At 39.0% G+C, this 25,712-nt stretch overlaps 1 protein-coding gene across 1 annotated transcript; it reads right to left on the reverse strand.

Moving 5' to 3' along the window:
* Positions 1-1,451: 1,451 nt before the first annotated feature.
* NOP14 (NOP14 nucleolar protein) lies at positions 1,452-25,607 on the reverse strand. Its single transcript, XM_032686327.1, is given in 26 exon segments — positions 1,452-1,756; positions 2,107-2,262; positions 4,358-4,476; positions 5,425-5,572; positions 6,409-6,568; positions 10,622-10,775; positions 11,545-11,646; positions 13,557-13,692; positions 15,312-15,397; positions 15,629-15,759; positions 16,794-16,847; positions 16,850-16,888; positions 16,891-17,092; positions 18,247-18,378; positions 19,485-19,607; positions 20,584-20,672; positions 20,675-20,720; positions 21,149-21,168; positions 21,171-21,239; positions 21,242-21,292; positions 21,851-21,992; positions 22,842-22,883; positions 22,885-22,977; positions 25,065-25,160; positions 25,162-25,191; positions 25,193-25,607. Coding segments are annotated over 26 exon segments (2,592 nt in total). The 5' UTR covers positions 25,265-25,607; the 3' UTR covers positions 1,452-1,656.
* Positions 25,608-25,712: the final 105 nt, after the last annotated feature.

Consider the following 25,712-nt stretch of genomic DNA (forward strand, 5'->3'; position numbering starts at 1 on the left):
GCTCTCGTGTTTACCTGAGAATTTTATGTAGTTGATTAGGTGTGAGAAACTAAATGTGGCACATTCAGTACATACCCTGAAAAATGAATGATTATGCCAGGATTGCAGCCCAGTTGGAGGCAAACTTCTGCTGGGAGGTGGTGCTCCAGACTACGCTGGAATAATCATTTAACGTCTGGGAAATATATGTAGATATGTTCTTCTGGCTCCTAATCATTGCACAGAACTGATCAGGCACCATCTGAATTCAGATACATTAAAAAAAAAAAATAAAAAAAAATCCTGCTCTTCCTGTTGTTAAACCTACTGGCCCAAAGCTTCTGCAGATCACTGAGCCCAGCTCTGTTGCTGCAGTCAACCATGTCATACAATCCTGCGCATAAACACATTGCACTGTTTCTAGAACTAGACAGCTCACTGCCCACTCCTTCCCAGTCCAAAACCTTGCACATCTGTAAGAGCAGCCTCAGTACCTCCAGACAGTAGGGGCTGATGGTGAAAGGTGGAGGCTGACACCGAGTATGGACACACCATGGTAGATAAGAACTTCTGCAAGGCATGACTGAGAATATCAAACTGCATCCAGCCACCATAAATAAGGTAATTTATGCAGTTTCTAGATGAAACAGTTTTGTTCTCCCCTTATTCTTCACAGTATCCCTATTCAGGGTTGCTACTCTCTGGGACAGCTGACGGTGGCAGATAACCTACCTGAACAAAGGGCAAAATGGTAATTTTCCTTTTTTGTGTCTGATGACTTGATTGTAGTTACAGAATAGTTTCTTTTTTTGGCTAATTAAATACAGATTTATAATTGATAACAGATGTGTCAAAAGGCCTGTTATGATAAGCCGTTTTAAGAGCAACAAAGAGACAAGACAGTAACTCGTAAATGTGATTGTATTAAGAGAAACTTTATGAGAAAGGGTCTGCCAACACTCCAGCTTGTCCAAGCCCTTTGTAGTCCAAATAACCAGACCTTCCTTTCACATAAGAGCAGCAATGGCAAAACTATCAGACCATATTGACTAGTCAGCTGAAGCAAGACTAGGTAGTCCTGCTTTCCAAGTCATGTAAACAGACCAAGTGCCCTCAGCTGCTCCTCATACAGCTCCCCCTCAAGGCCCTTCACCATCTTTGTTGTCCTCCTTTGGACACCCTCTGATCTCTCTTCAGGGCCTCTCTGCCTTCGAAGGAGTCAACAGCTCCTCCCAGTTTAGTTCTTCAGCAAACTCAGCACACCTTTGAGTCCTGCATACAAGTCATTTATGAAGGTGTTGAAGAGAACTGGCCCTAAAATGGAGCTCCACTAGTGACTGGTCCCCAGCCTGATGTAACAAAAGGTTTCTGCTGTACAATTTTTTAATGTGTGTGAGTGTAGTTCAAGTTAGTCAAAACCTGGTCACACACAGGTAAGAATTCTGATTATTACTAAAATAAATAGAAGCATGCCACATACAAAAGTGTTATTTTTATTTTCCTTATGAAAAGCTGTGGATTTTCCCAATAAGCAGGTTCACTTTTTCAGACAGATCTGATGATGTTGTCTCCTCAAAAGGAATGCATCCAAAGAATGCAATTAAAATATACAAAAGCCATAGGATTGGCTTTTTCTATGACTGTAAACCCAAACTTTTCTGCTGTATACAGTCCCATTTAATTCTTCCATTTTTTCCTTTTCATTGCTTTCCATTCACCTTCCTGTGTAGCAAGGCTACCAAGAAGCTCTTTCACTTTTCTTTTTCTGGCTGAATCTCTGTAAGACAAACAACATATAAAAAAATTCAGAAAGTTTGTATTAGGGAAAATAAGTTAATACACTAAGAGAATAACTATTAATTCATAAAAAACCCCACAACTATTAAATGTCACCAACATGTATTTTAAATAAAGACATTATGCATCTCAAACTAGAAAAATGAAACTGCAAAGTTGAAAACACTTCAAATGATCTCTATTGAAAAGATTTGGTTTTCCTCAAATTGTCCCATTTTATTTAGGTTTATTAGTATGGCTGATCATTAATGTCAGCCTTGGCATGCAGCAAAGAAATGAACACACAGCAGAATAGCCCCCAAACTGGTGCTGAAACAACAGCCACATTACCTCTCCATGATTTCTGAAAGTTGCATTCTGGCCAGAAACTGGTTATCCTTCCGAATCTCACGAATGGCTCCTTTAAGTTCACGTTTATGCCTCTGAATCAACTGCTTTCTTTCTTGCTCCTTCTTGCTGCTTGCCTGCTTTCTTCCAAACTCTAAGCTGGAATGAGAATGCATGTGTGAGCATAGAACACCTTAACAAACACAACTTATTCATGTTAATAAGGAGTAAGTTTCTGTGTGAATACTAACTCAGTATTTTAATTCCTGCATGTTATATAATTCACTTGCAAAATAAGGAGCCACCCAACGAACGTACTGGAAAAACACCTGCCAGACCTTCTAACTGCACATTGTCATCATGCCAACAACCAGCAGACAACATCTACACTTCAACCCCCCATATACCTTCTGCTCTTTGAACAGACTGAAAAAGCTAGAGTAGGAGAATAAAAGATGTCTGGAGAAAGATGGAATCTCCCAGTGTATTTAAATTTTTGCAGATGTTCTCTGTAAATGCATTTTACAGAAGTCTGATCAGTTACTTGGGGATAAATGTGTATGGCAGAGGAAAGCTGTCCTCTTCAATTACTACAGCAAATAAAGCAGACAATTTGTGCCCCTGCAGATAACCAACAAGGCTAAATAAGTTAGGAGCCAATATGAAGCAGAATTCCTGAATCAGAATACTGTTCTATTATCTACAAAACTAAACTGGTGTTATTAAATCTAATTCCAAAACAGAACAGAAAAATGCACGTGGTCACTGCAAGCACTGTAAAAAAAGGGGGGAAAAAACCCAATGTTTTCTGTCACTGCTACTGTTGGAAGGTAGAAAGCTGCTTGGCTGGGGGAACAAAAGGAGTAGGCAAGCAAAGGAACACTTCATCTGACGGATGGTTATTTATCTGATGCAGAGCACAAGAAAGGTCTGCCTTATTTTTTGCACTAAGGTGCAGAAAATCCCTCAAAGCTTTCACCATCCATTCTTACCTTCATATATTTGATATATGAATGAACTACTCACTCTTGTTCTTCTAATTTCAGTGCCTGACAGAGCACTCTTTACATTTGTTGATTTCATGGCTGGGCTTCGCGAACGAAGATTTGGGAAGGCTTTATCCACATTTGTTACAGGCACGTTGGTGACTTATGAGGCCAATACGTGACAGACATATCCGGTTGCAAAAAGCACAACAGAGAGACTCCTTAGATGAAGTATTCAGCAAGACACGGTTCTTCCTGCGTTGCCTTTTCTCCTCGAGAGAGATCCTGCGTGTGTTCTCAAAGGCTTCCGCAGCGTTATAGATGCTGTGTCTCCAAGCCTCCCGATTTGAGGCCAGAGTGGACCAATTATGGTGATCAATATGGCCAAGGCTGAGATGTTGTTTCAGGGAGTCCTTGTATCTTTTCTTCGGGGCTCCTCTCTTGCGGCAGCCAGTGGCAAGTTCACCATAGAGCAAGATCTTAGGGAGGCGGTGGTCCTTCATCCTTGAGACGTGCCCTGCCCAACGCAGCTGGGTTCTCATCAGCATGGCCTCTACACTTGTGACTGCTGCTTGCTCAAGAACAGATGTATTGGTCACATAATCTGACCAGTGGATGTTTAAGATTGTACGGAGGCAGCGCTGATGGAAGCGTTCTAGGAGACGCAGGTGGTGGCGGTAGATGACCCATGATTCGGAACCATACAAGAGAGTAGACAACACTATGGCTTTGTAAACACTGATCTTGGTGCTTTTCTTCAAGTGTTTATTACGCCATACTCTTTTGTGGAGTTTTCCGAAAGCACTGTATGCCTTTGCCAACCTGTTGTCTATCTCCCTGTCAATCTTGCCATCCGAGGAGATGAGGCTACCTAGGTAATTAAACTGCTGGACTGATTTGAGCTCTGATTATGCTGGCGATGGTACATGCCTTCGGTAGGGCCGCCCATGCCAGACAGGTCAAAACAGCAGGGCCAGATACAATAAATCTATGGCCATTTGTTGATTTACAATCAATTATATGGGCAAGAGTTGATTTCCAGTGCTATTTTTGCCCACAGATAAAATTTGCATTTAAAATTCCTCTTTCCTTTTTTTTTTCCCCCTCCCTTCCTACCACCCAAGTAGCTGGCCCCTTGTGAATTATGCAGAAAATCTAGCAGAAAAACAGTTATCTGTTTTGTGTCCCGTTTTCCAAATCCATTTTAGCTTCCCAAAATCTTAATGTTTAAATGCACTTCTTCTCTGCATCCAGTGTTCTTTACTTACACTTTCACAATTTTAGGTGTATACTGTTTCAATGGTACTGGCTTCTTTTTCTCACATATCAGTGGGGTATAGTGTTTTACTTTGGTCTCCAGCTCTTTCAGAGCACTGTGATACCATTCCTGAAAATGCAAAACAAAGTACAATTTTAAAACATATCTAAGACACTGTAAGTCACAAGCTATTGTAGTCTGAATCAACAGGAATGTTTTCCTCATATATTCTTTTTCTGGGTAAAGTCACTGCTATTCATCAGGACATTGCTAACACTGACATGCTGTAATCCAGGCCGGATAGGTTTTAAAAGCTTTTGGAAGTCCATTAAGATGGTATCATGGACTATAAAAAAGGTCTGCAGGTATTTTCACCTAACAGAGGAAGAAACAAGACTAAAGGCAGTTTAACTCAGACTCTGCCTTTCCGGGTAATTTTAAGAATGATTATTCTTTTTCTTTTGATTGCAGAAATATAGGCCATTTAGCAACATTCATGCAAGAAAACACTGCTCTCTAAGGATGTTTTATGATGCCTCTTTGAGAAGAAGACAATTTTGCTACATTCAGAAGAGACAGATTTAAAAACTAGAACCTCACTGCTAGAAAATAAGCAACTGCCACATTTTAAGTAAGGTAGCTGACCAGGCATATTTATGTTAGTTTTACTAAAATAGTTACAAATTTTACTTCACCAGTTTGGTACACCTATTTGTTGTACCAAAGTCTTAGAGATTCATCACAAAAGTACAAGAGCAACCAGATGGCTAGACTATTCTTATAAATTATGTCACTCATGGAATGCTACATTATTACAAGCCAATTTCTACTCTTTTCAATAGACATGATACACAATGAAAAAATAGCTTTTCTAAACATTTTCTAAACATTCTCTTTGGTGTTTCCACAGAAACATCACTACTATTTTTGAAGAGCACAAAAGGCAAACTCCTGACTCTTGAAAAAATCTCACTGATGCTTACACTTGTTTTTTTGTTTGTTTAAGCACAGATGAAGATCACAGAATTTATTAATAAAACAAACATATCAATTATTTCATTCCTGAGGAGTACAGACCTGCATTTTTTCAGGATATTCATTCACTGGCACATGTTGTGTAAGGAGAACTCTGACAGGATGCATTATTTCATGGAATGATGGTAAAGACTCATAGAGAGCTGCGCATTTTTTAATAAGGTCAAAACACAGGGCTAGACATGATAACCTGTTAATGCACAAAAAAATTAACAATTTCACTTGCAAAAACTGTAATGGATTTTCAAATAAAAGGAACTGAATTAATTAAATTTGGGACTGTTAGCAGAATCTATTATTAAGACTGCTTGATAGAACCAGTGACAGCTAGAAATAGATAATTCAGACCAAAAATATCACCCTTCTAAGCAAATGCCCAAGAAATCTATCAGAAACAAACCTTTATGCCAGTGCACTAAGCAAAACCAGTACTGTGTATTTGCCACTTATGAGGAGTAAGATTTTTTTATACTAGTTTTAACAGTGTTCTGGTAATGGTTCTGAAGTTCTAAAACTTCATCGAAACAGAATTAGTAATTTTGGTTTTCAGTTTTCTTTTAGAACTTAACAAAAGGCTTACTCATCCCTGAAGTAAGTGGTACCATAACATAAGCCCAGGGTGAAAAATGAGGTTGAATGTAGCTAATGAACATGTTTAATGGTGCTCTTTCCTAATTTCAGTGTTTTACTATTTATGTTATACTTCCTAACATAATGTTTGTATGTACATACAATTATTTGATTCTGAGCAGCTTGACAGTTCAAAGTACTGAGCACCTTCTCTGTCTCTACATCATCCTCATCAATTCACAGCTGTACCAAAACCAAATGGAAGGTCTGAGCACTCCAACAAATGCTCTGCACAATGTTCTGGCAAAAGATTAGCATATTTTCTGTGCTACAGAGTAGCATCATAAAACCACAGCAGGACTATCCATTACTCCTATTTTTACTCCTCAAGAGCACTATCACTGAGATTTTCCAACAGATGATTTGGCATTTCTTATGTTCACAGTTCCTACGTACCTGATATGATTCATTTCTGTTTTGCTGGTTTCCTCTAATCTAGTCACAATACCCAATGGCAGATTTTGCTTCTGCCAACTTTCCAGATCCTCCTTATCACACACCAAAAGCAATTCTAAATTTTTCCCCACCGGTGTAAATGGGTGCACTACAGTATAGCCTAGAAAAACAAGAACAATCATTAAACAAGATCAATTCTAAGCATTCTTTCTGAAGAAAAACAAACAACTCATTTTACCTTTTTAATCATATAACCTTAAAAAATACTTTTATTAGTATTAAATTTGTCTAAGACAGTTGAAAACACTGGAGCATTGGTACAATCGTAGGCCAGTGCTCTAGTCACAGAATCCAAAGGCAGGGACCACAAAGTACTGCCCACTAGAAGATCAGGTTTGAGACTAAGGAACCTGAATGTGCTCAAGTCCATGAGGCCTGATTCATCCAAGGGTCCTGAGGGAGCTGGCAAGATGAAGCTGCTAAACCACTCCCCAACATGTAGTAGATTGCTGAAGTTTCCAGTGACTGGAAAAAGGGAAAAACTGCTGCCGTTTTTAAGAAAGGGAAGAAGGGAGATCCAGGGAACTACAGGCTGGTCAGCCTCACCTCTGTGTCCAGCATTAGCATGGAGCAGATGTTCCTGGAAACTATGTTAAAACACATGCAAAATGAAGAGGTGATTGGTGACAGTCAACATGGCTTCACTAAGGGTAAATTGTGCTTGACATATTTAGTGGCCTTCTATGACAGGATTACAGTGTTGGTGGATAAGGAAAGATGTCATCTACCTGGATCTGTACGAAGCATCTGACACTGTCCCGTACAACATCCTTGTCTCTCTAGACTGGAGAGGCACAGATCTGACAGGGGTCAAACTCAGTATGACTCAGTAGATAAGGAATTGCCAGTCGCATCCTGGGTGGCACCAAAAGCAGTGTGGGCAGCAGGGACGAGGGAGGGATTCTCCCCCTCTAATTTGCTCTTCCGAGACCCCACCAGGAGGAGTGTGTTCAGCTCTGGGACCCCCAGCAAAAGGAGGACACGGACCTGCTCCAGGGAGTCCAGAGGAAGGCCAAGAAGCTGACCAGAAGGCTGGACCACTTCCCATATGTGAGGATAGGCTGAGGGAGCTGGGCTTGTTTAGCCTGGAGAAGGCTCCCAGGAGACCTCCCAGAAGCCTTCCAGTATTTAAACAGAGCCTACAGGAAAGATGAGGAGGAACTCTTTATCAGGAAGTGTAGTGATAAGATGAGGGGTAACAGTTTTAAACTGACAGAGGGTAGATTTAGATTAGATATAAGCAAGAAATTCTTGGCTATGAGAGTGGTCAGTCACTGGAATAGGCTACCCAGAGAAGCTGTGGATGCCCCATCCCTGGAAGTGTTCAAGGCCAGGTTGGATGGGGCTTTGAGCAACCTGGTTTAGTAGAATGTGTCCCCGCCCTTGGCAGAGGGGGTAGAACTAGACAGTGTTTGAAGTCCTTTCCAACTCAAACCAATCTGCGATTCTTTGAGTCATTCTATGTATGGGGAAAGTGAGGACACATAGATTCACCTGCCCTGTGGAAAACAGGATGCACAGTTAAACTGCCACTGAGGATGGAGCACTGGATATGCTTAAGAGGACAGGGTAGGCATAGGACTTTCCCATGGAGTTACAAGTAGATGGCTTTGACCAGAAAGTGGTCAAGAAACACAGTGAGCTGGAGCAGTGAGAGCCCCCAGCTGCAGTTCATCGCTGAGCCTCTCCTGTGGGCTCACAGCAGGGCCCCTCAGATACACTGTAAACTCCTCTCCCACTCCAGCTAAGGAGGAGCAGGAAAAGCATGGAACACAGAATATATACTGGAGCAGAGCATGCAGAAAACACTAGAGGATCCCTATACTTCTGATCATAAGCTGATATGTGAAACTACTTACAGAGCAACGCCAAAGATGTGTCTGAGGAATTTCATGGCTAAGGGACAAAATAATTTCCAATCTCTGTGATGGACCTTGTTTTGTTTTTTTTCTTTGTTTTCCTTATGTCCTGCAAGCTTGCAGTGGAATTTTCTTAAAAACTTTTTCAAACTAAATTAAGATTATTTACATGTTATAGAACTTGTACATGGCCAAAAGACAGCACATTTAAATAAAGGTTCTTAAGGTTTGAGACCCGAAGTTGTGAGAGATTATGACCCACACAGACTTACGCAGGATCAGGAACAAAGATACATTTTATTATCTGCTTTACTCATGAGAGGATGGCAGATCTCATTAGCAATTCCATTAGCTAAGGCTATCAACAATGACAGCTCCTTCCTGCTCCCTCCACCTCCAGCTTTTCTTCTTTCAGGTAATAATTGAGGTTTTTTTAGTCTAAATCACACAATCAATCTTTTATGAAACTGCATTACATTTATTTTTTCATGTGACAAATTCATGGATCAAGCTTGTAAAATTAAAACAGTAGGAGTTATAATCTGCTGACTCTACTCACTGTTAAAATTGAACTCCAAGATTTTTTTTTTGGTGTGACAGTATCAATATTCCAGAGAAGTACATGTCAGCTCATTCTAAAACACTCTGTGGTGACAGCTGAACCATCACAATTATCAGCAATATTTCCACCATGAATATTTAAAAATGTGATTGGATACTTTAAGAACTTCAAAACATCAATATTGACTGGAAAGTTCTCACTGTGCCTCTAATGTTTCTTGTACTGAGCTTTTCCTCGCTGCTAGCAGAAATGCAAAATAAATTACAGAGATATAAAGAAGTATTTTTTAAAAGTAATAATTGATCATCAATTACCACTAAATATTTTTCAAGTTTCTTATCTGATTTTGCAGAATCCTCTATTTAAACTGTACCAAAAACCTTTGTAGATCAAGTATTCCTAAAAGAGTACACAAAGGAGAAAATACTTAATAACCCACCCACTCCATAACCTCTTCCCACCTCCTTCTAAGAGTTCAGCTGTTGGCATTCTGAGAATCCAGGGCTTAGCTCTGATGTAGCCCAGCTGTGTAACCTTGGCTCACACTTCAGAAGAAACTGCTAAGTTGGGAGAAGCAGCTGGGGAAAAGTCTGTAGGGTACAGCCATACAAGAAAATAAAGGTGAAACTGCAGTGCTAAGCTTGTTGAGAAACGGGATCATGAGTAGCTCAAGAATTAAAAAGCAAAAAAAAAAATAAGCCAGCATGGAAAGGCATAAAAATCCTGAAAGGAAAAGAAGGGAGCTGCAAAGACTACCACTACTACTGAAGATGTACCGGAATACTGACAGAAGCTGAACCTTCCTCACCACACTGTTAAAACTACCTAGAGAACAGACTTCTTTATCAAGAGTGATGAGCATATTAATAGATAGTGTGTAGTCCATAAAATCCCAGATATCATGTGAGTTTGCCAAATAATTGAATTTTTTCAGTTGCTTCTCTTCCCATGTGCTGTGACACTCACAGTGCCAGAGATACTAACACAGGAATTAGCTACTATGCTCTGACAAAGTTCCTCATAACTGAATTGCTGTCATTGAACTTGTCAACAAAGAAGCCCCAGAACCAGAATAACTTTAAAGACAGAAACTAATCCAAAACAAAAAGTCAAAGAGAAAGACTGGCAAATATAAAAAATTTGCTACCATATGGATTACATTGAAAAGATCATTTTATTCTCTCTGCTGTCTGTGCAAGTTGCTAAGTTTACACACTTCTATTACTAATCCTGCTTGTGGGGATAGCTGCCCTCTGTTACACTACAACAAAACCATGTCACAAATAAATAACTTTGTGATATACTTCTCTCACTTATCTTGGTAACATGGCTGTTGGCTGAAGAGGGAGGATGTCTGCAGCATTAGTTGCTGCCTCACTGTGAAGTTGCAGGGTACTCATCAGGAATCCATCAGGAACCGTTAATTTCCAAGTACAGTCCAATCACACAGTATTTAGAATGACAGTATTGCAAAAATACTGCACTGCGGCCAACATGGCTTCATTTCCTTTAATAACTTCTGTTCTTTCCTTCCTGCCAACAATACTAGAGGATCTAGTTCACAAGATGCCCAAGAATCAAGGTTTTGTTTGGCTAAACTAGCAGATGATTTTGGCCTTTTGTTCAAAAACAATGAAATCAGTGTGAAATATTTGTATTGGAATTTAAAAGATAAACCCTAATCCTAAAGTTTACCCTAAAATAAATACTCATTTACTCTAAACAAACTCACCCTGGGCCTGTTTTTTGGGTAGAGATATGTGAAGTACTCCAAGAAGGAAATTGATGAGTTCTGGTACAAATCTTCTGGAGAGCGATACATATTCCAGGAACAAACAGCATATAAATAACCCTTTAATAACATCTTGCAATGTTGTAATGCGACACTAAAAGAAATAAAAGCAGAAAATATTCCTAATTAAAAGTCTATATATCACAGCTACAGGATCTCCCCCCAAAAAAATGAAGTATTAACTATGTTGTAAACATTTGAAGTCTGTAAAATTGCTCTCTCTGAGAGTAAGCCATACTGGCTTTCCCTTGCCCTCACTCTAGAGTATATGCAGAACTGAGATGTTTCTCAGCACTGGTTTAGCCACTAGAAGGTGCTAAAACCACAAACAGTAAGTTCTTTAGAAATGAACCAAGGAAACAGAAGGCTCAGAGCAACTTGGCAGCAATCGAACAATTAGCTCAAGAAACATATAAACAGGATATTAGGATAGAAAAATAAGGACATATTTTAGCTCAATGCACTGCATTAGGTACACTTTCGAGGAAAATCAATATTGCCAATTTAAAAGTAAATAATTTTTCTTAAGTATGAACAAATGCAACATATGAAAGAGAAACCACTAATGACTTCAGATTTCATTCAGTCTGTTCTATTAGTCCTATGTAATTCACCATAGAAGGGATACTTGTGTGACAGCTTGAAAAACTGAGTAGGCATGGTTTTGTGAGATGGACTGTACTCTGCAAGGGTATTTTCCTCTTCTCTTTTTCTTCCAATTACTACCTGTGACTATACCAAACACAAAGCTGCCTTTTCAGTACATTTCCACTATATACATTAATGCTAACATACATAGTTGGAGTCCTGGGAAGAAATAAGAAAATGAAGTTACAGACTGAGATACAGCATCAGAGACATACCTTAGTAAGGAGCTGACTCATGTAGATAAAAGCAGGTGTTACAACTGGATGCCAGAAGTCGGAAGTTGGAAACAGCAGAGATGTAATTTTCAAATAAATAAGCTGATGGCACATAAATAAGGCAAAATACAGTTAAGACATTAATCCCAGGATCTTGCCTTTACACATACGTAACTTGAAATGAGTAACTGCCAGGTAGTAGTCATAAATACTACAATATACATAATTTTGAGAAATCTGATATGATACGTGACCTATTTATTGAAACAAAAGGGGTTATCTGTTACGGGATATCTATTATAGGTCTAACATTGCATTCATTGAGTGAGGCAGCTGAAAGAAGAACTGAGAAGGAACCATGCCTCCCAACCCCATTTACACCACAAGAACATCTGACCCCCTCCAGCCCACCACAATCACATACTCTCACACCACAAAAACAGGAGTAAGTGGCCACACAGCACCTGTGACACCTTTCAACATGTCCTCACCACAGACAGTGAAGTGACCAGGATCCTCAGGCACTGCCACACACCAACAAATAACAGTTGCAGCCAAAAGAACTGAACACTGATTAGGTACACTTCTGCTGAAGGAGACTTGCTAAATAAAGAGCTACAAGTGACCTGCCAAGACCATCAGGAAGTTAAACATCACTTTGGAGGTAATTCTGATAATTATCTAAGTGGATATTTACATAGTAACCTAGAAGCAAGTAAAGTTTTATTGTTTTAGGCTCTGTTTCTCTCTGTGAAGCTTCTGCTGTAAACAAATACTCTCCTGAACTGTTTTGTTTACTGTATGCCACATTCCAAATTTCAACTTCACAGCAGGCACATGAAAGGTCAACTAAGATGATCCCTCCATGGAACATTCATTCAAACAAGTGCTTTGAGAATAGGAAGTGATACAATTTCACCCTAAAAGATAACAATGGCTTGCAACCTGGAAAAGTCCAGTGAAGGGACTGAAAGCCAGAAGTGTGACTGGTGTCATAAGGGTGACAGTGACAAATTAAAAATAGAAGTTAAAAACTCTCTACAATTCATTTCCTGCAAAATTCAAAACATCCTGAATAAAGACTCTTCAAAAGAGCTCAATATAAACATCTTCCAAGCTATAAGAACCAAGCCTTCTAAGCAAATCCTTCAGTCTAGTTCCTTTCAAGAGTCTAATTATTCCATTAGGCAGCAGCAATTCATCAAGTTGAGAGACAGAAAAGTAGCTCCCTTTGAATTAGACTTACAGTTTGTCTTTGAAGTTTTTGCTACAACTAAAAACCACTCAGTTTCCATATGCTCCATTCTTGAATTCTCTAACAGCCATTTACCTAGACATTGCAAAAGGAATCTGCTCATATTTAGCATGACCAATGAAATTGGGATGTTACTAATATAAGAAGGAAAGACCAGTTCTTTCCAAGTCACTAACTTGGCCATTATCATATGCAAAGTACTAAGAAATGTTGTGGGTTTATACCCATAATAATAGTTTCTTGGTGGGGTTTTTTGTTTGGTTGGTTTGTTTGGGGTTTTTTTTGTTTTGTTTTCAGTTTTTTTAACCTAGGAGATACTGCAGTTCTATGGAGCACTTTTTTTTAAACATCTGCACTTACAACAACTAGAGAAATCAGGACATAACTGATAAAATCACTTCTTTGTAACTACTCATTTAAGTTTCATCAGGAAAACAAAGAATGTTCTGCTATGAAACTGGAGTGGCAATTTTAAGATATTTTCTCCTTATTAATATCACAGATTCACACTTTTGTTCTGAAGAATGTGTGTGGGTTGTTTGTTTCTTAGGGGTGAGTATTTCTTGTTGCTGTGGGAATTTTTGTTACACCTTATCTCCAGAAAAGCAATTTAAAATATGGAGAAACCTAAACAGTCGCCGATGCTAATAATTCACTACATATTTTGAAATTCAAAATAAAATTTAATATCATCCTGCATTTATTAGAACTTCTGTACTAATGGAAAGAGATTATCCCAATAATATGCGTTTGTTACCGTGTCTAAACCTGGGAATGTTGCACGGCCTTTGACTTCAATCACTTCTTCCATATCATGAGCAGCGTCTCGAAGGATAAACTTAACACTGTCACTGGCTGCCTCAGGAAACATCTGGCAAAGATTGTACAATGGCCTATTAACAAGAAATTTAAGTAATAATCAAGTTACACCATTGATATTAATACGATGTTAATAAAAACCTGATTTTTAAGCACTTTATTACAGCAATAACAAATTCCCCGAGACAAATTATTCTTTTTTAGAAATAGCCATCCAATATGCAGATAATTATTATTGTAACACCTTAGTTAAAGAAATATATATTTTTCATTGGGCTTTGTGAGATAATCTTTGAGTTGTTGGTTTGAGTTGTTCTAAATCTTAAATAAAAAAATAATTAAACACTTTAAAATATACTTCCAAATCTTCGCTATGGTTATAACACATCCTTCTGAATCTCCTAACTTTAGATTTTACTGCACTGAGGTATGTTGGCTTATACTAAACAGCCCACTATTCAAAACACCCTCAGGCAATATTAAGCAACGTGTAAGGTGGCAATGTGCTTAGCAAAATTATTACTGAAAACAAGACAAAAAACCCCAAAGTACGTTAGGTCAGCTCCTGGCCTATGGCTAGTGCCTACAGGGATACGTAGTCTGGAATCTGCATCTGTTTTGTCAGAGTTCTTTCAGTATTTTCAGTTAAATATGTCTGCAGTGATATTAATAAATCCCAGTTCTAGAACACAACCAAAATGTATTTACCCTTTTGTACAAAGCCCCACCATGTGGGACAGTATCAGTGGGTCAGTACTCTTGCTGAGCAATGAACGCTAACACTGCACATAGCTGATTTTTAAAAACTTACTGACTTTAGCATGGAATAAAAATGCTGAGAACTACATAAAATAACTCCTTGAAAGAAATCCCTCTATCCTGCAAAAATCAAGATGGGAATCACAAGTTAATTATGCTTGGAAGGGACCTCTGGAGATCATCGGATGCAACCCCTGCTCGAAGCACGGACAACTTCAAAGATGGGTCAGGCTGCTCACAGCTTTGTTGAGTTTTGTGTATCTTCACAGCTTCTCTGGGAAACTCATTTTAACGTTCAGAACCTTTGCTGTGAACACTTTTTTTCCTTAAATCTAATTGCAATTTCCCTTGTTGCAGCCCATGTCCATTGACTCTTATCCTCTACCTATACCTCTGAGACAAACTTGGCTCTCTTGTCACAGACTAACTCCCTGTCAGGTATTTGAAGATAACAGTGCCAAATTGACAACTTCCTGCCAAGTGTTTAGTTGGAACTTTCCTATGAGCTTACTGTAACACTCCTTAATTCCATTTTCATCTAGTTCCCTGAGTGAATTCACAGAACGAAAATCCATGGAAAAATCAGAGACTGCAAGGGAAACTGCACACTGTCATTGCAAATCTTAAAACCCTTTACCAGTAGTCTAAATAACTTAATATACAGAAGTTTCATGCATATATCATATTATTTATCCACTACTCATGAAAAGTATTTTGCAGATCAAAAAATACATTCTGAGGTTTCGAAAATATCTTGGTATAACTAACAGGTCAAGCAACATATGAAAAAAAGTTAACATCATAAAGGTGGAGAGTTACCAGCTGCCAACAAGCCTTACAGAGTATTTGAAAGAAACAACATTTATGCTTTACTCGAGGTAGCTTTTCTCTCTAAATCATAAAAGAGCAAAAATCCGTAGGATTTAATACTTACAGGACCAGTTTGTCAATTGTCCTGAGCTCTGGTAAATCCAGAGTTGCCAACTCTCCAATATATTCCAAAAGGAAGCCGAACAATTTCTGCAAGAAGCATAATGTTAAAATTATTAGGGTTTTTTTTTCATTGTACATATTCTTACACAGTACAAAAGAACAGTAATACAGACTTAGAAAATGAAGAATAGTTTGTTGATTCTACTCCTATTCACAACATAGAAACATCTATGTTCTATATTGCCTCCTAAACACTTACTAAAATTCACTCTGCAATTCAAACTTTATTTTAAATAAAACAAAACCAAACCCCCATACTTCCAACTTGGCTTTGTTTCCCACTGCAAGGCTTGGATGATTGCATTTCTGAATTCTCTCCAGTATAATAAGCTGTTGTTCTATTGTTCTTCCAGCCAATAAAGACTTAAATGTCTCGTAGGACTCAGGAACTAAAAAATAAAAACAAAAAACAACCAGAAAAAAATCTCAAACTTTATAGCTTTAATTCAAGTGAATGTGTAACAAAATTTCCAATTCGGAAAATATTATTGTTCAGAAAAAAAGATCTTTTAAAAGTTTTAAATAATCGCCTTTAAAACAGTAATAATCTATCAGCATATATGTAGTATTATATCTATGAACAGAAGTCAGAAAATAAAACCCTGGCATATATTTCGTTTCTTGCAAAAGTCCACAACCTAACTGGTTGAGCTAATAACTTTGAGTTATTAGAATAACTTTTGAGTTATTTTATTGTGACTGCTTCTGGTTAAAGCAAAACCTGAATGCAATTTAAAAGGCTTTGTGTAATAAGTCATCTCCTTTGGATGGAAAAACACAAGCATTTAAGGAAGTTGTTTGAAAGGTTGTTTAATCTTGCAACAGATTAGAGAATCTACACTAGAACAATAGTTAGATCCATTATGTACTTAATATTAATGAATGTTTTGTGTACTGCTTGAAACGTGCCTCCTCCTTCCTGCTAGGCACAGACCCAAAACTAGTCAACTTTGAGTGTCTCTAACAATACTGTGATGTTACATCACAGGGATTAAACCTGCCTCTTCAAGCATCTTCTGACAAAAATGTCAGTCCAAACACTTGGGAAAGTAAGTTTTTCCCATTTAAGTACAAATCATAGCTTCTCTTGGGCAGAACAGTAGCACTTTGGATTGGATGTTCTGGTTGCATCAGAAGGAGCCTGGATACTTTTATTTTTCTCTCCTGTGTTTATCTTTCAATCTAAGGCTGCTCAGAGGAGCAGAAACAGCTCCGGGACGGAACAGATCCAGTTCCTACTGCTCAAAGACTGACTAGGGCTGATCACTTAGAACAGCAGTTACTGGCTACTCTTGGAATAGTAGAGGACAACCATGAAGCAAAAGTTCATGTATGAATGTAGATCCTACAGGGCAGAGAAAGAGACTTGTTGTTATAAGCCCCTTGAAGACAACAGGTATCTCTGGATCAGTCCTTTGCTTACCAGTGAAAGTATAGGGCAGCTCTGATTTTGCAGCTTCCCTTTTTGGATCTAGTCCTCCACAGTCTGTGATTCATTTTCATTTGTCTTGTGTTTCTCTCTTCTTTATTCCCTGCAGCTTCTTCTTCACTCTCAAGGTCAGAGTCTAGATCAGAGTGGCTATCTGCAGCATCATCCTCATCTTCACTAGCAGATTGATCTTCACTTTCTTCTTCATTCTCATTTTCTTCTTCCCCACCTTCCTCATCTTCTTCCTCCTCCTCTTTTTCTTCCTCCTCATTTTCAATATTAATTTTTCCATCCTGCCAGTAAAGCAAACAAGCCAGTTAAAACACTGATAAAGTGACAGCACCTCATCAGAAGCATCATGCAAAGCTATCTCAAATACATGTGAACAGACCAAGCAGCGAATAGCAGCAGTGCCAGCCAAGAAGGGATTTAAAGGAGAAAACATATCTACATACAGATATAAGAATAGTAGGTATTTCCAAGGGGCTATAAGAAACTGGAAGACTAGGAAGTAGTATATGAAGACTAAAAGAATCAACACAAAAGAAAAAACTACTAACAGATGATATGAAGAAAAATTCAACATCCCTTACTGAAACATTCTTGATTAAAAATATATTCCTTCTATGTGTTAAATACCATATCAGATAAATATTTGTTCCCATCCTGATTTTATTAATCATCAGTTTAAACTCACATTCATAATTTGTATGCTCCCCTTTGAGGACAACAGCAGTTCCCTTGCTACTTGTGTGTAAGAGGATCAGCATACACACATACGTGCACCACAGTCAGGGTGACTCACACATCAGCTCTAAGGTTATGTTGCTCTGCCACCCTAATCAAAACTATTTCACAGGGGAAGGGTTCTTTCAGAAACCCACTCATCCTCAGGCTGAAATTTGGTGGAAGCTGTTACCAATACAGTGGAAGTTCAAAAAATGAATAGAAGGGTTAAAGCCTCCTCTCACCCAGTAGGCCAGCAGTGGAAGAGGCTACTGCAATAGCAGGAATATAGTCAGTAGACTGAGGGGAAAGAACTATTTCCCTCTACTAGACACTGTAAGACTACAGAGAACAGAGTCTCCAGTTTTGGGCCTTGAAATACAATAAAGATATCCATAAATGGCAGCAAGTTCAGCAGAAAGCCATCAAGATCACCAGGGCGCTGGGCACCTGCCCTATGAGGAGAGCAGACCTGGTTTGTTCTGCCTGGATATAAAGAGAAATCTTTTCACAGTAAGGACAGTCAGTGCACATCTCCTGTGAAGCCTCCATTCTTGGAGATTTTCCAAGAACAGACTGGATTCTGAGTAAACTGGTGATTTCAAAGTTGACCCTGCTCTGAGCAGGAGGTTGGACTAAATGTCTCCACAGAGTTGACTTCTAAACTGCTTTTCCTATTTTCTTTACAGAACTCTGAAAATTCAGAAACATTAAACTTTACCTTGTAAGACAGTAACCGTCTGTCATCTTTATCCAGGATAAAGCCATCGGCCAGATCATCAGCTGACACGTGGCTGGGTTTCTTCTTATCTGCCTGTTCATCTGTTCCACGCATCCGACGCAGTCGATCTGCCTGTGTTTAACAAGAAATATTGCACAAAGATGTGAGCCTTCCACATCAATGGAAGATCCCTCAATTACTACAGCTAAGAAAATCAAAGAAAGAAAACAGTTAACTGGGATTATTCAAAAAGTTGCTGAAAAAAACCCAAATGAGCAACTTGAGAAATTACGGGAAAAAGTTGATGATAACTTATTATTTTGTGGGGAGTGCAATCTGATAGGAGCACACGGTCAATTGGATTAGCTTATTTGGAAGACTTTAAAACTCAGTTTACCTGAAGCATTGTGTTCCCTCAGTTTAAAATGTATCTGCTTTGCTTATGGGACATCATTACTAGAAAAATATAAGCTTCTAAAGCATTTTGTGATTCTGCAGTGTTTGTCTGATTCCTGTACGTGTAACAAGCTTGTAGTAAACACAACCATATCCTAAGATTTTTGAGATACAGACTGAGGATCAAACAAGATACTGAGAACAGAAAAGAAGAAAAAAAAAAATCATTCTCTCTGTTCTGCTATTAGATACTGGGCTGCTCTGAGGTAACCTGAAGGTACTGAATTCCCTGTGGTCCTACATGTGTCCCTAGTACACCAAATCAAAAATTAAAAGAACCATTTAGCAAATTATTTAATGTTTCCATAAGATTTACAGCTCCATGCAATAGAAGTAGCATGCAACATTTCCCAAAAGAACCCTATTCCTCTGCAAAGCAAGGTTATTTGCATGGTACTGCTGAAAGACACTTGCAGCACCAGAAGACAACAATAAAAGACTTGCCAGTGTATTAATTCAACTGCTGTGCAACACAGTACTCCACTGACTTAGAAGCAGCTCTCAACTCTGAATAACTTAAAACATTTAAAGGCAAATCAAAGTAACATGACATTTTTATTGAAGAAAAACTGACTCATTTCATAAACCTCCATAGTCACATACTAAGCCTATGGAGCTTTTTGTTGTAATATCAGATTACAAACACAAACAGACAATTTCCTGAATTCACCCCCCTTGATGAACTGCAGTTTAGTACAGCCACTACCAACCTAAGGTCAAGCAATATAGCAGTCACTCCCAAAAGGCAGGCCCCAAAACAATCTCAGCCATAAATGGTTTACCTCGAGCTTCTGGAGCCGTGCCTGCTCCTCTTTTGCCAATTCTTCTTCTGTCTTCATCCTTTCTGAAGGCTTTGCTTTCATCTCAAATCCAAGTTCTCGAACAATCATATCGTATTCATCAGGCTAAAGAAATATTTATGTGATTGTTTATTATCTCAAGTTTCATTATTCTGCTTTGCAGCCACCCCCCTACCAGACTAACAGCTAAGAAATAAGACTGTCAAGATAAAAGGAAAAGACTGTTTCCAAAGCAAGCTGCAAGAACATTCAACTCAGTATTAAGACATGGAATGGAATGAACACTTGAACAGAATTCTCCTGGAATTTCCCCCTCCCATACTGGAGTCACCACTGAGAAACTAAAATATAGTATCTTAAATGAAACTGGTTTACTTATTACTTGAAAAAACGTTAAAATATTGTTATTACCAAACACAGATAGAATAAATTAATAAAAGAGTAATTTGCATTTCACTTTATACTGTCAGACATGAGCTAAGACTTTGCTACTTCAGTTACATAGAAGTCTAGCTTAGAGAACTTAAAAAGGGATGCTGATATTCAGCGAGTCTCAGCATGCTGTGAAATATCTTAAACACAAAAACCAACATACCAAAATATGAACTTTTATCCAGTATCTTCTATTGTACTTTGAGATAAATTTTAATGTAAGATTGAACTGATTAACTAATCTCATAAAAACTGAATTCTACTGCAAAGCAATAAATAAGAATTCACAATGCTCTGTGAGATACTACAAAATTTCTACAAGGAAAAAACCTCAACACAATACAATACCTATTCTTAGATTTAAAAAGTTATTTCCCTTAGTGTAAAATAAAAATGGTAGAAAAAGATACCTATTCAAAAGTAAAATATTTCCACTCCCTTTTTGTAGATAGAACCCAATTTACAACCAGGAAATGTCTGTTGTCAAGTACGAGTTGTTTTATCCAAAGAACACCCTGAAGGCATGCAAACCAAGTCAGTGTTCTCAACAATTTTAATTCCTCAAGAAACGTATTTATCACACAAATAGCTGAAGTCAGTAGTGTTGTTCAGCCTGCAGCCTCTTTCAGACTTGATAACTAATCCTTACCTTGGGTTTTTCTACTTCTTTGTCCTTTCTCTCTGACTTTGGGGGTTTGCGGGCCATAAGGGTTTGGATTTCCTTCCAGTCATTGTCAGTTTTTCTGTGAGTTCTAATGTACTTTCTCTCCGAGTTTGCCTCTCTTGCTAGAAAAACAAAACAAAACCAAATGCAGCAGTTATGTTCAGATGGACATGACACAGCATTTCCAGCACAAAACCAAAATGCTGTCTTTAGCAAACGAATAATTTCAGACATTAAACATTTATAAGGTGCAAACATTCTTTGTAGAAGAAGCAATATAGAGCTATGTTGAATGGTACAAGAGCTGCATACAGAAACCAAATTAGGTGTCAATAGAACGGGAGATTTGGGGATACAAAAGAACGGTAGACACTCAAGTTATTACTCCCGAAATGCCTACCAAGTCAGACAGACTTTATTCAAGGAGCTCAGACTCTTCTAGACAGCTTCCTCCTTTGCTTTCTGTGTCACTACTATTCCTATTCTGCAAACACAGGAATCATGACAGCTTCTTATCATGTTCATTTGTACTTCAGGGCTAAAAACTCACCTTTTCTTGTTTAGATTTGCTATCATCTCTTCTATGAGTTCTTTCCTAGATTTAGGTTTTTCCTCCTCTTCATCTTCCTGCCCACTTGATACTTTTTACGAAGGAGGCCTCCACCTCCTCCAAAGTGAGCAGCAGTTAATTCAGCTGGGAAAAAAAAGTAGAATGTGAATCCTTTTCAAATCCATACATGACTGCAGGAAGCTGCTGCTGGGGCAGTATCTCCCTATTCTTGGAGAATGGGAGCAATTAGAACTATTGAACCAATCATGCATTATTCCCATCCCTATGGAATGGCTGTACCAAAAGAGATTATATTAGACACATAATTTACACTAACAAACATTTGTATGAAGTAGGGACATGTTTTTTTTTCCAATATTTATCTGGCAGTTAGGTTCAGAGGTGCAAGAAAGCAGCCAGAAAACTCACACTTCAGACTCTGGCCCAAGAGCTCAAAATACAGGTACCTATTCATGCTGAGAAGCTCACAGAGTAAAGAAGTGTCCCAGGCAGGTATGTCCAACTTGACACCTGCTAAAATCCAGAGAGCTGGTCTGTGTGTGGTTAAGAAGTAATTAAATCTGGCTTAAACATTCCCACCAAGTACATAATGTTCTTCCTCACTGAGAGACTGGACTGAACAAATGATGTACGTTTACCAACAATAAAAGCAGCAGTGGGACACCAGCTGGCACATCTTACCTGACAGTGTTCCTCTTTCTTCTGTGTCACTGTCACTGTCGACAATGTCATTTAGTTTCTCAATTTCTGCCAAAGATTGGCCATAGTGAGTCAATTCTTCATCTTCGTTAAGATTATAGATATTCTTCTTTCCATAATTTTGCTAAGAACAGTAAAACACCCATTAAATATCAAAAGATCTTCAGCTCCCAGACAATAAATTAACACAGCCTGTATTTTCAGTACTAGTTGAGGAGATTCTTGTTCCAGTGTTTTGCTGGAACTCAAGACTGGAATAAGAGCATTACCAGACCAACACTTTTATTCAAGTATATTAAACCTTAAGTGAGGGAGTATCATGTCTCTCTTATACTAATGTAGAAATGGACTAACTCAGGAAACCTACAGAAGCTTAACTTCTATCTACATCTGTAACAGCACTTTCTAATTACTACATTTCAGGCCTAATGAAACAGAATTAAAGCTATACAAATTACCAGCAGAGTATGATGTTACACTACTCAATTCGGAGGTTGAGTATCATGAGGCAGAAAGGAGAGTACTGTGCATACTATTCCTTTACAGAATGACAGCAAGTTACAGAGCTCTTCCACTCAGCAAATGAAATGGCTGCTGTTCTCCAGCTGTACTGGAAACCTCAAAGCATGCTTGACAGTTGCTGCCTTTTCCTAATTCAATTCACATATGATAGTAGTGAAAGTAGTTCAAGAAAACCAAATAATCAATGAATCTGCTTATAACTGGCTTCCTTGAATGTCAGTGCTCAAAGAAATTTATCCTGCAAAAAGTGTCTTACAAAACCAGAAAGATTTAATGAAAAAATTTCCCACAAAAAAAATTTGGTTTCATAAGTTCCAAACATATAAAATCAAAAATAAAGCACTGTGCTGCAAAATCCTCTGCTAACAGGGTGCTCTCAAAAATCAAGCATTCCTTGTGGTTTTGTGTTTGGTTTTCATTTTGCTTTCTTTCTTTAAACTCTATAGTTTACCTGTCTTTCCAAAGCGAATCGTCTGATCATCTTTTCCTCTGGATGTTATATTGGTGTTATATTCACCAAAACGTTTATCTTTAAACACATTTGACTTTCCCCTTTCTTTATACTCTTTCAGCAATGTGTGGGTGCGCTAGAGGGAAAAAGACAAAAGGAGATAAATTAAAAAAAAAAAAAACCAAAGAGAGTAACTACTTTCTAAGTCAAGGCAAAAAAAGGCTCCATTGGTATCCTGTAAGACATAACAAGCTTTATGTTGCCGTTATATAAGAATAATTTATCAGAATGCATGAAAGAGAAGAAAAAACATTAATGAAAAAAAAGATGGGAAGCTCATGCATATAGTTCGTGTCACTAAGTTCTCTTATAAGCCAAACCCATGTGAAGAAAAATATGTTACACTGTATCTCATCTTTATTTGATCACATATAAAAACTGTGCCTTTCTGCTAAAGAATTCTGATTTGTCTGAAGCTTAGGAAACAAAGAATATTATATTAAAGAAAGCAAAAAAGCCAAAAAAAGTCAGCTGAACTTTTTTTGGTCTTTTCATCTAAGACATAAACCCATGGGTCCATGCTTCAGCTCTGTGTTTTGCTGTTGAGCAAGAGAGGTCAGGCATAAGACAGTAAAAGAAGTTTATCACATCCCCATGAGGTGGTTACAATACACTCTACTTATGGTACAAGTAAGGAGACAGGTTTACTTTTCAGTGCCAGTGATCTAATTCATAACAAGCATCTGATTCACTTTACCATGAAAGAAAACCCCCAACTCTTAAAATTTGATCTAAAATATTCACGAAGTTTTCTAAAATCTTGACAAATAGTAATGAAGACTGAAAGCTAATTTATAATTTCATGCTGAAAATACCATATAGTTTATAAAAAAGAAATGCTGGCTGTGTTTAGGTTGAAAAATAATGCATTTTTATTGAAAACATATTAAATGAATCTTAGGGAAAGTTACTGTTGCCATTCATATTGCCAGGACCTGGCAAAGTGCTGCACCGAAGGAAAAGGATCTATTTCCTACATGAGGCCTCTGCAGGCTCACTGAACATTCACAACTTTCAGATGCGGCAGTAAATGACACCAAAACTCACGTTTCATCTCCTATTGTGCCAGTTCTACCTTGTATTCACTTCTTGCACAAAATATAATTATCATACAGCTTAAACACTGGTATGTACTTTAATATGTACTTGGATATTGAAAAGTACTTTTGTTTATCAATTATCTGATTACCTCTCTTCTGATTAAAAAAATCACTGAATACGTCACCTCTCACCTGTAAAGTGACAAACTATCCATTTGCTTTTGCTGCACTTGTCCTTTCAGTAAGTGCTTTAAATCCGTTTGAAAACAGAATGTATGTAACATGTCAGAAAGAATCTCAGGGGCACATTTTCAAATTATACTTTTTTCAGCCTTAACTGAACAGAGTTTTTTTTGCTGGTTTGTTTGAAGGGACAGATCATTGAAAAATCCAGTGTTTCATCCAAGGATAAGGTAGGCTGCTAGAATCCCAGAGGCATAGTAGGACATGCTCTCCCTTACACATTACAGATTTTAGACAGGTAGCTGGTGATGGCAGCAGAGAAAGACAAAGAGACAATTTTAGACGGTACAAAGGTGGAAGATAAAAGATTTACTCTTGTTAAGTTGTAAGATCGTTCTTATGAGAGCAGAGGACAGATCACTGCATGCTCCTACAACACGACTATTTAATCAGTTCACAAAAGGTCACCCGCATTTGTTTCTAGATCAATGGTAGTTTCTTTGTATCCACACATTTCTCCCTGCATTCAGACCTTAGAGCTCTCCTTAGAGCTTTCACCATTACACCAACACAGCATCATTATCAAGAAGTTTTAACATCCTATGATCACCAAAACCCACCAACGCAATGAACACTGACAGCACTCTGGTCCCATATTTGCTCGTCGACAACACGTGCCACTGTATTCTGGACCTGGGTAACTTGAAAAGAGAATCATTCCCACACAAGCCAAAGCAAGACTTGTACTCCTGAATCCTGTAGGTTGCACTGGTGGGAGCCATTCCCAGAGCTCCCCATCATCTCCCGAGCAGCGGGAGGTGACCAGACATTCCTGTGCACGACGAAGGTGGTCCCTTATCTCACCTGAGAAGGCTCCAGCCTTATCATCTCCCCACTACGGGGACGCTATCCTTTCTCCCTGTTTTGGATGTCCTCTTACCTTCTTGATGGCCTTGGACCGTGAGACACCAGGCAGCCCCACATCATTCTTGGTCTTCCTCCCCAAGATGTCACACTTCTGCCTGTTGACCTTCACACTCGAAGGGGTTACTCTTGACCACGGCCACTCGCCGACTTCACGGGGCCCTTGGCTGTGGAGGGCCCTGACACCTTTCTCTTCCACTTCGCCGCCTTCCCCATCTCTGCTCTGGCTGCCCGTGGCTGAGGGGAGGCAGCGGCTCAGCCCTCACAGAGCTCGGGCGTTCAGCGCTGGGGGGGGGGAACGGGGCGAGCAAAATGGCGGCCGGGAGGGGGCAAAACTACCCCGAACTGCCCCTCAGCCTGACAGCTGCCCTCCGGGACAGCTCTCCCACTCCCCGTGAGAGCCGGAGGGGAGCGGAGCGGAGGAAGGGAGCAAAGGGGAGGCAGGAGGAGGAAGACGAAGAAGAGGCGCAAGTCCCCCGCTCTCTCCCCTCAGCAGTGTCACGGAGCACCACATGCGCACCGGCCAGCCCCACACCTCTCGCGAGATCTCCGCCAAACTACCGCGATAATTGAGACTCCCCTCCCGCTTTGGGACGAGTCCGGGGAAGGCTTAGCAACATACATATCCCAACAGGCCCCGCGCGGCAGCACCGACGTCTCCCCC

The sequence above is a fragment of the Chiroxiphia lanceolata genome, chromosome 4 (genome assembly GCF_009829145.1).
Source record: "Chiroxiphia lanceolata isolate bChiLan1 chromosome 4, bChiLan1.pri, whole genome shotgun sequence".
Classification (NCBI taxonomy): Eukaryota; Metazoa; Chordata; class Aves; order Passeriformes; family Pipridae; genus Chiroxiphia; species Chiroxiphia lanceolata.